The sequence below is a fragment of the Drosophila biarmipes genome, chromosome X (genome assembly GCF_025231255.1).
Source record: "Drosophila biarmipes strain raj3 chromosome X, RU_DBia_V1.1, whole genome shotgun sequence".
NCBI lineage: Eukaryota > Metazoa > Arthropoda > Insecta > Diptera > Drosophilidae > Drosophila > Drosophila biarmipes.
In genome coordinates this window covers 14788040-14801857 of record NC_066611.1, presented here as the reverse complement: position 1 = coordinate 14801857, position 13818 = coordinate 14788040, and the positions used below count along the sequence as shown (strand labels likewise).

Below are 13818 nucleotides of genomic sequence, written 5' to 3'. Positions count from 1 at the left end.
GGGCTTCCGGCTTTTCTGGGAGGAAGCGTTAATTAAGGCGGCTTCTTGTGTGTGCTCGTGTCTGTCCGGCTGTGGGCGTGGCCCTCCTTCCGCCCCAGCATGTGTGTGTTTAACGCTCATAATGCGCTTAAGCTGTTTATTGTTTTTAGCACTTCCCCTCCCCGCCGGCCACGCCCTCGCCCCGTGTGTGGGCGGAAGTGCGGTTGTGTTTGCACTGCAAATAGCCGACGGACCGTCGCCGCAGGACTAGCGGACAGACGCAGATACGCAGATACGGATACGGATACGGAGGCAAACACATTGGGCCGCACAGGCGTCTTCTGTTTCCCCCGCAATTACAGGGCTTAAATCCCTGTTTTTAAGTCAACTCAGAACTGGTTTTTAGTCTCCACTTGAAATTAGGCTACGTCAAGATGACCAGCTGAAAGACATGTTGAAACAATTAAATCCAAAACAAAAATTATAATACAGATCTTATACAAAAATTATTCCTTTTTACTGATTTTTTACTGAATAATTTGCTATCGATCTGCATCACTTAAAGGAAAATTTATTTTTTGACCCATTTTCTCAATTTTTGTATATAACAATTTTTTGGATTTCAGATTTTAGTCAAAAAAACAGATTTTCTTGTGATTTTTTAAACGTAGTTCTCCCAAATCAAGGAGTACAGCCAAAAGGCCGACTGTTTTGGAAAGCTGGCTTAATTTGCTATCGATCTGCATCACTTAAAAGAAAATTTATTTTTTGACCCATTTTCTCAATTTTTGTAAGGGGGTATATCACAATTTTTTGGATTTCAGATTTTAGTCAAAAAAAGAGACATTTTTCCAGTTTTTTAATAATAGTTCACCCAAATCAAGGAGTACAGCCAAAAGACCGACTGTTTTGGAAAGCTGGCTTAATTTGCTATCGATCTGCATCACTTAAAGGAAAATTTATTTTTTGACCCATTTTCTCAATTTTTGTAAGGGGGTGTATCACATTTTTTAAATTTCAGATTTTAGTCAAAAAAACAGATTTTCTTGTGATTTTTTAAACGTAGTTCTCCCAAATCAAGGAGTACAGCCAAAAGGCCGACTGTTTTGGAAAGCTGGCTTAATTTGCTATCGATCTGCATCACTTAAAAGAAAATTTATTTTTTGACCCATTTTCTCAATTTTTGTAAGGGGGTATATCACAATTTTTTGGATTTCAGATTTTAGTCAAAAAAAGAGACATTTTTCCAGTTTTTTAATAATAGTTCACCCAAATCAAGGAGTACAGCCAAAAGACCGACTGTTTTGGAAAGCTGGCTTAATTTGCTATCGATCTGCATCACTTAAAGGAAAATTTATTTTTTGACCCATTTTCTCAATTTTTGTAAGGGGGTGTATCACATTTTTTAAATTTCAGATTTTAGTCAAAAAAACAGATTTTCTTGTGATTTTTTAAACGTAGTTCTCCCAAATCAAGGAGTACAGCCAAAAGGCCGACTGTTTTGGAAAGCTGGCTTAATTTGCTATCGATCTGCATCACTTAAAAGAAAATTTATTTTTTGACCCATTTTCTCAATTTTTGTAAGGGGGTATATCACAATTTTTTGGATTTCAGATTTTAGTCAAAAAAAGAGACATTTTTCCAGTTTTTTAATCGTAGTTCACCCAAATCAAGGAGTACAGCCAAAAGACCGACTGTTTTGGAAAGCTGGCTTAATTTGCTATCGATCTGCATCACTTAAAGGAAAATTTATTTTTTGACCCATTTTCTCAATTTTTGTAAGGGGGTGTATCACATTTTTTAAATTTCAGATTTTAGTCAAAAAAACAGATTTTCTTGTGATTTTTTAAACGTAGTTCTCCCAAATCAAGGAGTACAGCCAAAAGGCCGACTGTTTTGGAAAGCTGGCTTAATTTGCTATCGATCTGCATCACTTAAAAGAAAATTTATTTTTTGACCCATTTTCTCAATTTTTGTAAGGGGGTATATCACAATTTTTTGGATTTCAGATTTTAGTCAAAAAAAGAGACATTTTTCCAGTTTTTTAATCGTAGTTCACCCAAATCAAGGAGTACAGCCAAAAGACCGACTGTTTTGGAAAGCTGGCTTAATTTGCTATCGATCTGCATCACTTAAAGGAAAATTTATTTTTTGACCCATTTTCTCAATTTTTGTATATAACAATTTTTTGGATTTCAGGTTTTAGTAAAAAAAAAAACAGATTTTCTTGTGATTTTTTAAACGTAGTTCTCCCAAATCAAGGAGTACAGCCAAAAGGCCGACTGTTTTGGAAAGCTGGCTTAATTTGCTATCGATCTGCATCACTTAAAAGAAAATTTATTTTTTGACCCATTTTTTCAATTTTTGTAAGGGGGTATATCACAATTTTTTGGATTTCAGATTTTAGTCAAAAAAAGAGACATTTTTCCAGTTTTTTAATCGTAGTTCACCCAAATCAAGGAGTACAGGCAAAAGACCGACTGTTTTGGAAAGCTGGCTTAATTTGCTATCGATCTGCATCACTTAAAGGAAAATTTATTTTTTGACCCATTTTTTCAATTTTTGTAAGGGGGTACATCACATTTTTTAAATTTCAGATTTTAGTCCAAAAAACAGATTTTCTTGTGGTTTTTTAATCGTAGTTCTCCCAAATCAAGGAGTACAGCCAAAAGACCGACTGTTTTGGAAAGCTGGCTTGATTTCCAATCTGGCTTAATATCCTATCGTTCTGCATCACCTTAAGGATGTATTTGTTTTACCCATTTTGGGATTCCAATGGGATTTCAATTTTTGTCAAAAATGCGATTTTTATTCTATTAGGGCATATTCACCTGGCCGTCTTTCTAACGACCCTATGAGCACCTCCACTGCCTAGCTACATACCTGATAAGTAGGTAACGTTAGCCACGGCAAATTCAATTTGCAGCCGCTTCACAGACAACGGAAACGGCGCCCTTAAGTATGCTATTAAAATTTTTCTAATTCCAACTTAATTGCTAACAAACAAGCTGCTCCGCGTGTGCCATTGTGTGTGTGCTGTGCTTCCTGGGTGGCAAGGTGAGGGGATACACGCACATGGGCAATAATTAAGGTAAACAAAGGCGCAGGGGCGTGGCCCGGAAGACAAACAGGTTAAAGGTAAAGGCAGGCAAATGGCGGCAGGGCAAAGACAAAAGTTAAGGAGCCATCGCGGCTGAAATGGTGATGTGAATCAGGAGGGCTTTCCCGAAAGCATAAAATATGCAAGATCACTACCCACCTCACCCTCTCTCACGCTCTCTAGAAAAAAACAAACTCTGCGGTAATTGCCATCTACATAATTCACAAACTCGGGCTCAAGTTGCACACCATTTTCGGGAATTTTCGGTTGGCTGCTTGGATTTTTTCCCCGGTTTTGTCGTGCGACATTTGCCACACGTGCCCGTACCTTTGGCCCTCACTGTGGCCTTCGGAAGCCCCAGAGCCCCAGAGCTCCAAGCCCGAGACCCAAAGCCCCCTTCCCCAAATCCCATTCCAAAATAATGCGCTGTGCTCATTAACGTTATAAAAATAATTGCTTAACACTCACCCGCACCCGCACACCCACTGCCGCACTCACACACTCACTTACTCACACTCGCACACGTTCACACACTCACCCACAGTTGCCATGTGCTAAATTCCAATTAACTGGCTTCTGGGAGTGTGAATGTCATCTCGGCTGCCTGGCCGTCGAGTCGGTAATCGTCCGAGTTGAACGATGAAGTGCCTCCGCGACAGTTTTGGGCGGAGCCAATCAGTCGCAGGACCCAAAAAATACCCTACCCATCAGTAAGCATTAAAGCATTAAGTATGTACAATATTAAATACTATTAAGGAACACATTTTGATTGCAAATCACCAAGGTTTTGAAATCACTTTCAAATATAATTATAGGTGCCTAAAAGTATGCAGTGAATGAAGGATAGCCGTCTGTCTAAATAAGAGCAGTGTACTTCTCAGCCTTAAATATATTGTTGCATACTTATGTGAATTTTAAAAATTCAAGGACTTCTACGACCTACAAAAATGTTTGCTTTTATTCTGGACAGTTTTTTAAACTTTTTATGAACAAGAGTTGATAGTTTTGCTTCAGCTTAATTTGTGAAAGATTATGAAAAAGGTTAGTTTTAGTGTGGTCTGTGTTTGACCTGAAATTTGATATTTGTAGCCTTAATATACATTTTCGATATCAACTTGATAAGAAAAGAGTTCTTCTGCTTCTGTTCTGTTTTTCGCAACATATTTTGGGGCATACATTTATGCAGCAGTAATGGACTGAAACTGATTTTCGCCCTGCTCGGTATAACTATTGATCTGATCAAATGCAGCAGCACCTGCTGTCGAGCTGAGAAACTCTCGGCTGAAACCCTCAACTTTTCCAATTTTAAGCGGCAAGTCAGCTCGCAAAGTTTCCCTGGAAGTGAATATGCCCAGGGCGAAGTCTGAGCGGATGGACCTTGAGAGGGTGTTGGGTGTTGGGGGAAACGAAGGGCAACAATATGGCATTTGATTATGCAAATTTCCATTCCCCTTCCGCTTGCCGCCCTCCCACCACCCAAAGCGCTTAGCACTTGGCTCGTTAAATTTGCATAAGTTGCGGCGCCTAAAATTATGCAACGCATATGGACCAGCCCTGAAATGGCAGCCCTACTCCTTCGAGGACTTTTTTCAACGGCAAAATTGTGTGTTGTACAAAGGACACACCATCGTGTTTATTGCGAAATTCAATCTGCATCACACTCGAAAACTTGTCCAAAACTATCCCAGCACCACGCTCGACCCATCGATGGACTCCGAGGCCGGGAGCCACTCAATCCCAGGGCAAGTCCATGGCATGCCGCTCGGTCCAGGAGCGGGCGATGCGGTCGTACCGCTCGCGATCCTGCAGGAACTGCCCGGCGGCCTCGGCATTGTAGGCGGTCAGCGGATCGGCGTCGTTGAGCAGCGCCGACAGCGAGAGCAGCAGCTTGTCCACCGTCAGTCCTGGCGACCAGCACTGCTGCTCGTCCAGGATGTCCACGCAGATGTAGCCCAGCGCGTTCACGTTGCAGTGGTAGAGGGGCGTGGTGAAGCGCACGATGGGCGCCTCGAAGGGATAGGCCTCCGGGAAGCTCATGGACAGCTCGAAGATCCCGCCCTCGTAGGGACTGCCCTCGGGTCCCCGGATCTTGGCCCGCCACCTGAGCAGGTTGCTCATCGACTTGGGCCGCGCCCACGTGTTCTCCGGCGGATCGGTCTCCATCACCTGGGTGTAGGGCAAACATGAGTGGGTTACAGTAAAGGTACTGATAAATCTGGCATTTTTAATTAGGAGCTATCGAATTTGCCCTAATAATTACTTTCGAAAATAGTTGTTTTTTTCACTTTCACTCTAACACTTTTTTACAAGCCTTAGCATACTTTTAGTGAGCATTGCTGTAAAGTTGCTTAGCTCGTTAAAAAAAGGGTAACGATTATTTCCCTATCAAAAAATAAAAGTAGCTTTAAAAATGGTAACCAGTGCTGTCATTCGAAATTTGAATTTCTGGCTACATATAGAAAAAATACAACCATCCCAAAACAGGCTAGATATGTCCGCCCTGATTGATTCAACTCCACCAAAAATATATACAATTCTTTCCAACAATATACCTGAAGTTCCTTGACCAGACGTAGGACCGCCGGAATGGCGTTCTTGGCCGCGGCAGCCAGGCGTCCGGATTGCTCGTCCGGCGGCCTGATCCTCTCCCACTCCCTGGCCTGCTCCCTGGCCCGCTCCCGGTTGCGCTCCTGCTCCCGCAGACGATCCCGGATCCTGTCGCGCGTCGCCAGCCAGTGGCTGTTTCCGTTTCCGGTCAGCTGGAAGCCATCGCCGCGATCGCCCATGTCCACATAAGGTGGCTCTTCGTCCATGGTGAGCTCTTCCCAGAGTCTCTTTGCTTTTTTGTAGAGCTCCTGCCCTGCTTCTCCGGCTGCTCCGCAGTCGATGGTAGTCCTTTCGGTGGTCGCTAGTGGCCGCCAGCGGTTCAATCACATGCAAAAGGCGATTTATCTGGGCTTTTGCCGTTACGAATACAATAATTTGGAATACAGGATTTACAAGTTCCTAACATTCATTACAACGACTGAAACTGAACTGAATGGGCACTCATCCCTCTCAACCCTCGCCGTCATCCGTCCCTGACAGGCAAAGCAATGGATTCTTCATTCTCCGGATTCGCCAGCACCCCTTTTCTCGATGCGGCGGAGGACCTTTGAGCTGGGTGCTCCACAGTCGCTGCGCAAACAGTAAACAAATCGCACACGTAAATGATATCGGGTAAACACAGTGGCGAATCAAAGAGCAGCATTAAGAGCAGGACACGGTGCGAAAATCTGGCCTCCAAAGGGATTTATAAAAAATGTATTCTGTTTAATCAATCAGCCCTCCAAAACTTACTCTTTAAACATTATTCATTAGCAACTAAGAAGTAAGTTCAGGTTCAAAGAATAATGGCTACTTTGGACTCAAGAATTCGCGTTTGTATTGCCTTTCATAGATTTCGAATGTGTTGGGTAAGAATTCTCCTGTTTTATCATTAAACCATCTGAAACTAACTATTTAAATACCTAAAATCTTTTAAACATGTGCAATTTTATAAATATTTGAATTTGCATTTAAAAAGTATTCTTAAATTATGAATCAAAAGATCATATATGTGTTAACTTGCTGACTTGCATTTTAGTATGTCTTAAACATACTGACTTCCGATTTTCTTGAGTGTATGTGGCATGTGGCATCGCTCGGCACCCGCGGCACGTCGGTTCATCCAAGGTGTTGCTGTTGGATTTGGGTGAAGGCGATGGCGATGGCGATGGCGATGGTGTTGCTGCTGGCGGTGCCCGACGTGTTGTCGCTGGCTTCGTGACAGAAGGGAATGGAATGGCAGCGCGGTTCGCATTTCTGTGCAATCTGCGGTCGAATGAGGGGCGGGACGGGGAGGAGCGTGTATCCAGCTCATGCTGTTTGCCTGGCTTTTTTATTTGGTCGCCTGTTAATGGCATGTTTTGATTCCGCGCTGCTGGAAAAAGAATCGGGCAAAGGAAAGAGCAACCCACAGGCAAACAACAGAAGTGCCGCGGAGGCGGGGACGGAAAACATACTACAGCATACCCCCAGGCGCTCCAGCACGCACACTTCCGCTCCTGTGAGTGTGAGTGTGTGTGTTCGTGTGTGCTCGTGCAAAGGTGTGCGTAGCGATTGAATTATGGCGGCTATGCGTGCGTTGCGAAACTCACACAGAAGCCTTGAGCTCTGGGATTCCGCGCGTGGAAATTGATTTCCCGCGACTGTCTAAAGATTTCCCCAAAATAACGCTGCATTTTCCCCTCTATTTTCTTTCAGAAATGGCCCTGCTCCTGCCAGCTGCACTTTCGCACAGTCGCCACAGCAACGACAGCGGCGACAACAGGCACAATCTGCGCGCGCGCTACCGCGACTCCTACAAGCACAACCATGATCATGAGTAAGTATACGCCCTGTTGTACAACACAAAATTAATATTTTAAAAATATTAAAAACCGTCTCCTGAAATGGGGGGCTATTTTAGATATTTCACATTCAAAAATCTCTATAAAAAGCATAGACATCACAGCTAAAAGTTATAAAAAACCTGCGGTACAATTTATTTCCATAATCAAGTATCCGCAATGTTGTACAACGTTTTATTTTTGATCTGTGGCTTGGCAAAATAATATTCGAAAATAAAAAACAAGGGGCCATTGTATATATTACATGTTAAAAATATCTTTAAAAAGGTATGAATTTAAAAAACATTTTTTATAAAAACCATGCGGTATACTTTATTTTCACGATTAAGTATCCGCCATGTTGTACAAAATTTATAAAAACCTTTGACAATATCTTTTGGTATTATAAAAAAATCAAAGATGAAATTAAATATATCAAATGCTTTATTTCAAAATGCGATTCAAAAGTGTTGATATCACAAATAGAATTTAAAAGAATCAAAGCAATATCTTGGACTTCCATAGTCAAGATAAAGTATCCGCCCTGTTATGCAACATATTTTTTATGATAACTAAAAAAAGTGGCAATTTTTAAAACTCTTCTTAAGAAAACTCTTTTGAAAACGTTCATAAATCGAATTTAAGTATCATATAAGAAGTTATCCCCAATTTACTCTCCAATCCAAAGCCCAGCTGAATTGCCCCTCAAAACGATCGCCTCTGGTACCTAGACTCCGGCAACTTGGCTGGCAAATCTCCTTATTTCGGTTACAGATGGCTCTGAGTTGGCTTTTGCTTTTATGGGCAAACTTATAGCCTCTGCCCACGTCTTTGAGCCTGGACATTACGACTGGGCGACTTGGAGGGTTTATCCTGAAATTTGCTAGCCGTTGAGTTTTTATGGCGCGCGACATGCAAAATAATTTCATGTCCCCACGGAAAACATGGGCAGGCGGAGGCGGAGGCGGAGTCAAAGGGATGGAAAACATAAACGCTGGCAATAAAAGTCCATCATAAATGGGGGGCTGGCCGGGGGCTCCATTTAACTGTTCTCTAAGCTGGCCCTGATTTGACGCGTTGTTAATTCTTTCCAGTTTTTCTTGCCGTTTTTTATGCCGTTTGTTTGCCTCCTTTGATTTTTATGATTTGCTTGGCCAGGTTGGGCAGCTTTTGGGCGGGGGAAGGGGGCCCTATGTGTGTCCAAGTGTCTGCGACATGTCCTTAAGTGTCCTTGATGTCCTATTTGTGGTGTGGCCAGGCGAGGGCAAACACGAGTCGGCAAAGCAAACAAAGCGAGTCGAAGAACAAAAAAGAAAGCCCTTCTCCCCCTGGCTTTCTAATGCCCTCTCTTTCGGTGCGTTTGATGCCCTCTCTTTCTTATTTTGCAGCCCATTCATCTTGTAGTTTCCAAAATGTCTCGGTTTTTTGGTTCTTTTCCTGTTTGGTGTACTAATCTAGGATTTGACTTGCGTACAACCTGTTTTAGTGCAATTTGAATGACTTCAAGCCTATGTGTAGCCCTATATACCCTCTTTATATCTTTCTGAGGTAGCAGCAAATCTGTCCAATATCCTTGGCTGACCCATTATGGATGCCACAATAAGCGCACATCAATCACGTGCCGAATCCTCGGCGAAACGCGTTTCTTTCAAGGACCTCCTGAGTGGTCCTCTTGCTTTTTTTTTGATGTTCCACCGGTCCTTTGACCTGACAAAAGCCGTTTATTATGATACGATTCGTTTTTGTTCTTTATGCTGGCCCCCTCTTCTGCCACCCCCTAGTACTTAAGCATTCTTGGGCCAAAAATAAAATTAAATTAAATCCGAGTTTTATTATTTTACGATTTTTCATTTGTTGTTTTGTTTTTATGGCCCTCTTGCTCTCCTGTTTTGTTTCCCGATTTTTTGGGCTTGGTTTTTTTTTCTATTGGTATATTTCCCACTACTAGGATCACAGGGAGAAATTTGTAAATCGCAGTAATTTAATTATTTAAATTTAGAAAAAGGCGAAGAATTCAAAAAAACTGCGGAATGGTTTGTGTAAGGCAATGTTTCTTACGATTGACTTGTTAATAATTTTTTAAAAATTTCAAAAAATTCCCTGCTGAATAGGCATCCATCGTGTATCTTGTTCAATGAACTACTATCAAGTAGCCAATTAAATTTCCCTCTCTGAGTATTCGAGTCCTGTTTTCCCCTGGCCAAACATCTGCATGTGTGTGTCCTGTCCTTAACTCCGGTCCTTAATTAACAGTCAGGCGGTTGATGGGTGGTCAGGAGGCAGGACGAAGGCGAAAGCGAAGACGAAGGCAGCTGGCTGACAGGAGACACTAAGCCGCCGGCGGAGCAGGGAAGTTTACTTAAACTGTTGCTGCTAATTGAAACGGATCGATGGCAGTTTCCATCAGTTCCCATCAGTTGGCTCGGCAGCAGCAGTTCCTAGTTCTGGCACTAAGCTGAATCCATAAGCACATCGGTAAATATGGCAGCATGACGAATGACTGGCAGGGAGTTATGGTTCCTTTGGACAGTGGAGAAGTCGAAGAGGCTCAGCCATTGCAAGCAAGTAATTGCATAATTGTTTGCATCAGTTGATGCCATTCGACACTCGCCTGATTTTTGACTAACTAACTGGATTTATTTGAGAAAATCTTGGCAATCTAAAGATTATTTAATACATATGTAAATGCCACTAAGAGCTATACCCTTTTTATTTTAAGTTGTCATGACTTAATAAAATCTTTTGAGGCCTTCTAAATTTAGGTTGATTTTTGAGTTATTGAGAAAATTGTACTCTTAACTTGATATAGTTTATTCATAACTTCGTCAAATTCTTTAAGCTTTCAACCTGTTTATTTAGGTTGTCACTGGGAACAAACTATTCAATAAGTTTAGATTGGTATAGTGGGAGTAATAAAAAATGTCTAGAAAGTTTTCTAAAAGTTGGAAATATTTTTTCCCCGCTTAGTTGAAGAACCATCCGACTCGATGGACCAACCTCCTGGCAATCTTAGATGCAACATTAAATAATACCAGTTATTAGCCAATTCTAATGACTCCCCGTCGCATTGTGCTTCCCTGATTAAGTCTAGATATCCCTGACCTCCACCTCCACCGCCTCTGATTTCCAAGACCCCTCTCCTCCAGCAGGTGCCACGCCCCTGGACCAGCCTCCTTGGTGATTTGTTAACTTGCTGGGAAAACTTTTATTGCTTTGTCAGCGATATGAGTGGGGGAAAACCGCAAATTATGAATTATACACTCGAACAACAAAGGCGGCGACAGGCAGCAGATGAAAGTGGAGGGGAAATAAATAAACATATACATAAATTACGGAAAAGATGGGGCCGAGAGCAGAAAAATAACCGAAAAACAAAGGGAAACACAAACGAAGATGGGCCAAACCGAAAATAAGAGTAAAAACAATAATTCGCCACAATTTAATTTACATAATGACAGTGTCAAGCGGCGGCTGTGAGGTGAAGTGGGCGTGGAAGGGGGTGGCAAACTCCTCGCGAGGAAAACAGAAAGAAATTAAAAAGGCGAAGATGGAGCAGGATGTTCAGCGGGCAGGGACAAAGATACAACGACGTTGTTGAAAATTCACACTTTTTTAATGCGATAAATTTACAAGGCAACTGGGAAATCTGCAGTCGACAGCCGTGTGTGCCACGCCCCCAACCGCCCCCAGACGCCGCCGGCCACGCCCACCGTCTGCGCCTACGTGGGGCAACAATAAAACGTTTTAAGCCCAAATCCCCACGAGGATTAGCCTGGACCGCATAAATTTGCCGGCAGACGCGAGCAAACAAAGCGGCCGAGGAAAATGCCAACTAGCCGGGGACGGACTTTTCCTTGCCCACCCGCGCCCCCAGATTTTCCACCCCCTCCTCGTAGAACAAAAGAGCGGAAAAGAAAAGTGTGAGCACCCCAAGGATCGATATCTGCTGCTCAAATGCCAAAGTCCAGGCTGGACATTCCGATAAGATGTTGAACCAAATTGTTTTGGCCATTTTGTGCACGAAGGACTAATTTTATTGAGAGATATTACTTATTATTTTGAAATGGAAGGTGATTAAATAAAATATGAAAATGTTGTATATTATTTACTAAATATTTTAATAAGTTAATTTGATTTGTTGATTCAAGTAAATAATCTTTTTGGGGTGTGAGTCAGAGCTCAGAGGCAGAATTAAATTTTATTTGATTACCTATTTGCCGGAATCAACAGCCACAATTAAAATTATTAAATAATCAAATAAAGAAATCAATTAATACCATAGTTCACTTCAAACGAATCATTTATTTAATTTCGGGTTTGTAATTTAAATAGTACTTTGATTTAACTGAATTGCTTTTATCATATCAGCAAAAGCCACAAATGCTTGCTTTAAGTTTTTGTTTAAATAGTGGAAGTGAAGCCTACCAATAGTAAATATTAATATATTAGTTTAAAAAGCATTCAAAATACTATTATAATTCTTAAGAAATGCCTTTAATAAAGTTATTAACCAACTAAAACTTGCAAATTCTTAAATGACTAAGTTTAATAAATATTTTTATAATAATATATAAGAATTATTTCAAGGCATTAGAAATGCTTTCTATAACTAATTGTGCTAACTAATTTACAGCAAATAGCTCAATAGTTTAAATACAAATATAAATATTTTATACATATATATACATGTATGTACAATTTATTTTATGCGACCCATACGAGTCTGCTACAATGGGCTCCAGCTAAAAAAGGAAAACCTCTTGATTGCCAGACCCTGTAAATTGAAGACAATGAGTCTGCGAATTGACGGATTTTACGATTCCCGGCGCCCCTTATGCCTGCCCCTCATTTGCATAGAGCAGGTGCCTTGTTCGTCCTCATTTGGCAAACCTCCCACCGAAAAACCTCGCTCCACTCCTCAGAAGCACATTCTGCTTTCGTTTACCTCCGCCGACGACTGCATACGGTTGACAGCGGAATAAGGGCCATAAAAATGCGTTAAAGCTGCTACTTTATTTTCATTACAGGCCCCCTTGTATACACAAGCCCTCTGTATACACCATATCCCCTTTTTTGAGCCCGTTGATCTATGCAGGCGGCCTCTCCTCAGAGCCGAGTTTTGCGGATTTCTGTTTGTCCGTCTGCGGCTGCTTTGCATACTTTTAGGGGCACTCAAAGTCGGCGGCTTTACAAATTGAATTATGCACTTAATGGCGGCCAGATGCCAGCAGCCAGCTGCCTGCTGCCTGCTGCCAGCTGCCGAGCAAAAAGCGGCTAAAAAGCGGGCTGGTTGGCCAAAGGTGGGCCAACTGAAGATTCCAGGACAAGGCTAGGCATCTGAAGGAGGCCAAATGAAATGGTTAAATGCAAAAATTCCCATTGAGCGAGCTATTTAGACGAGTTGCCATGGCAAGGACACTGGCTTGCCAAGCACATAATGGCCCCAAGTGGGGCTAAAAATATATTTATAAGGACTGAAACCAGTTTATCAACAGATAATATGATACTACTCTTAGTTGAGATAGAGCTTAGCTGGCTTTGCACTGCACTTTCATCATAGTCAGCCACATTTTCCCCTCGCCTTTGTGGCATATTTTCCATTTTTAATCGGCTGGCGAATGCCAAAGGGCCATAATCACCGCTGCACCTCCGACACTTTCTTTCCATATCAACTGTTTGGTCGAAATGGGGAAAGTCTAATCTACATGCCGACAGCTTTATTTGCACAAAGCTTTTGCCTCGCGGTGGCCAGCGATGCGAAACTGTCACAGTAATCCGCCCTCCCCCGGCCTGCCACGCCCCCGAAATCTGTGGCAAAACCCCCGCCCCCCCGCTGCTGTGGCAAATCAGCTTTTGCATCGACTAAGTATGCAACAAGGTTTTCCGAGCTGCGGCCGCCGCCGCTCAATCATCATTAAAAAGCAAGAAAGGCGGGTTGGAAAGCGGGTGGTTGGGCTGCCAGGAGCTGGGCATGGGGAGCCGGGAAGATGGATAAGGCTCACAGCAACGACAACAAACGTCCAGCGGAATCCCCTTAGCATTTCCCTTCGGAGGCGACTCACTCAAGCGCCGCAAAGTGCTTCCTCTCTGGCCGGGCCCAGGCCCAGGACGCAACCCAAGCCAAGGCCAGGAGCAGGAGCAGGAGCAGGAGCAAGAGCAAGACTAAGTCCGAGCCCAAGTCCAAGAAGTCCCTGGCCTCCAGCTACTCCTCTGCCGCAGCCTGTTGCTCAAATAGCGCACTGTGATAAAAATTCGGTCAACAATTTATGTTATATATATAAATATATATGTAATATAAATGTAAACAAAATAACCAACAAATTTAAGAAT

The 13818-nt window shown here is 42.5% G+C and overlaps 2 protein-coding genes across 3 annotated transcripts in view; one reads left to right on the top strand and one right to left on the bottom strand.

The window, feature by feature from the left end:
* LOC108025912 (uncharacterized protein DDB_G0284311) overlaps window positions 1-13818 on the top strand; it is a 97346-nt gene that overhangs the window by 77557 nt on the left and 5971 nt on the right. For both annotated transcript variants that reach the window (XM_050889512.1, XM_017096597.3), the window contains exon 4: window positions 7364-7484. In XM_050889512.1, coding sequence (XP_050745469.1) covers window positions 7364-7484 — 121 coding nt within the window. The remainder of the gene's footprint in view (window positions 1-7363; window positions 7485-13818) is intronic.
* Window positions 4668-6153, bottom strand: LOC127011629 (ubiquitin-conjugating enzyme E2 D4-like). Its single transcript, XM_050889542.1, has 2 exons — window positions 5632-6153; window positions 4668-5245 (listed from the first exon to the last, which is right to left on the bottom strand). The coding sequence occupies exons 1-2, from the start codon at window positions 5890-5892 to the stop codon at window positions 4811-4813; spliced, it is 696 nt and encodes a 231-aa protein (XP_050745499.1). The 5' UTR covers window positions 5893-6153; the 3' UTR covers window positions 4668-4810.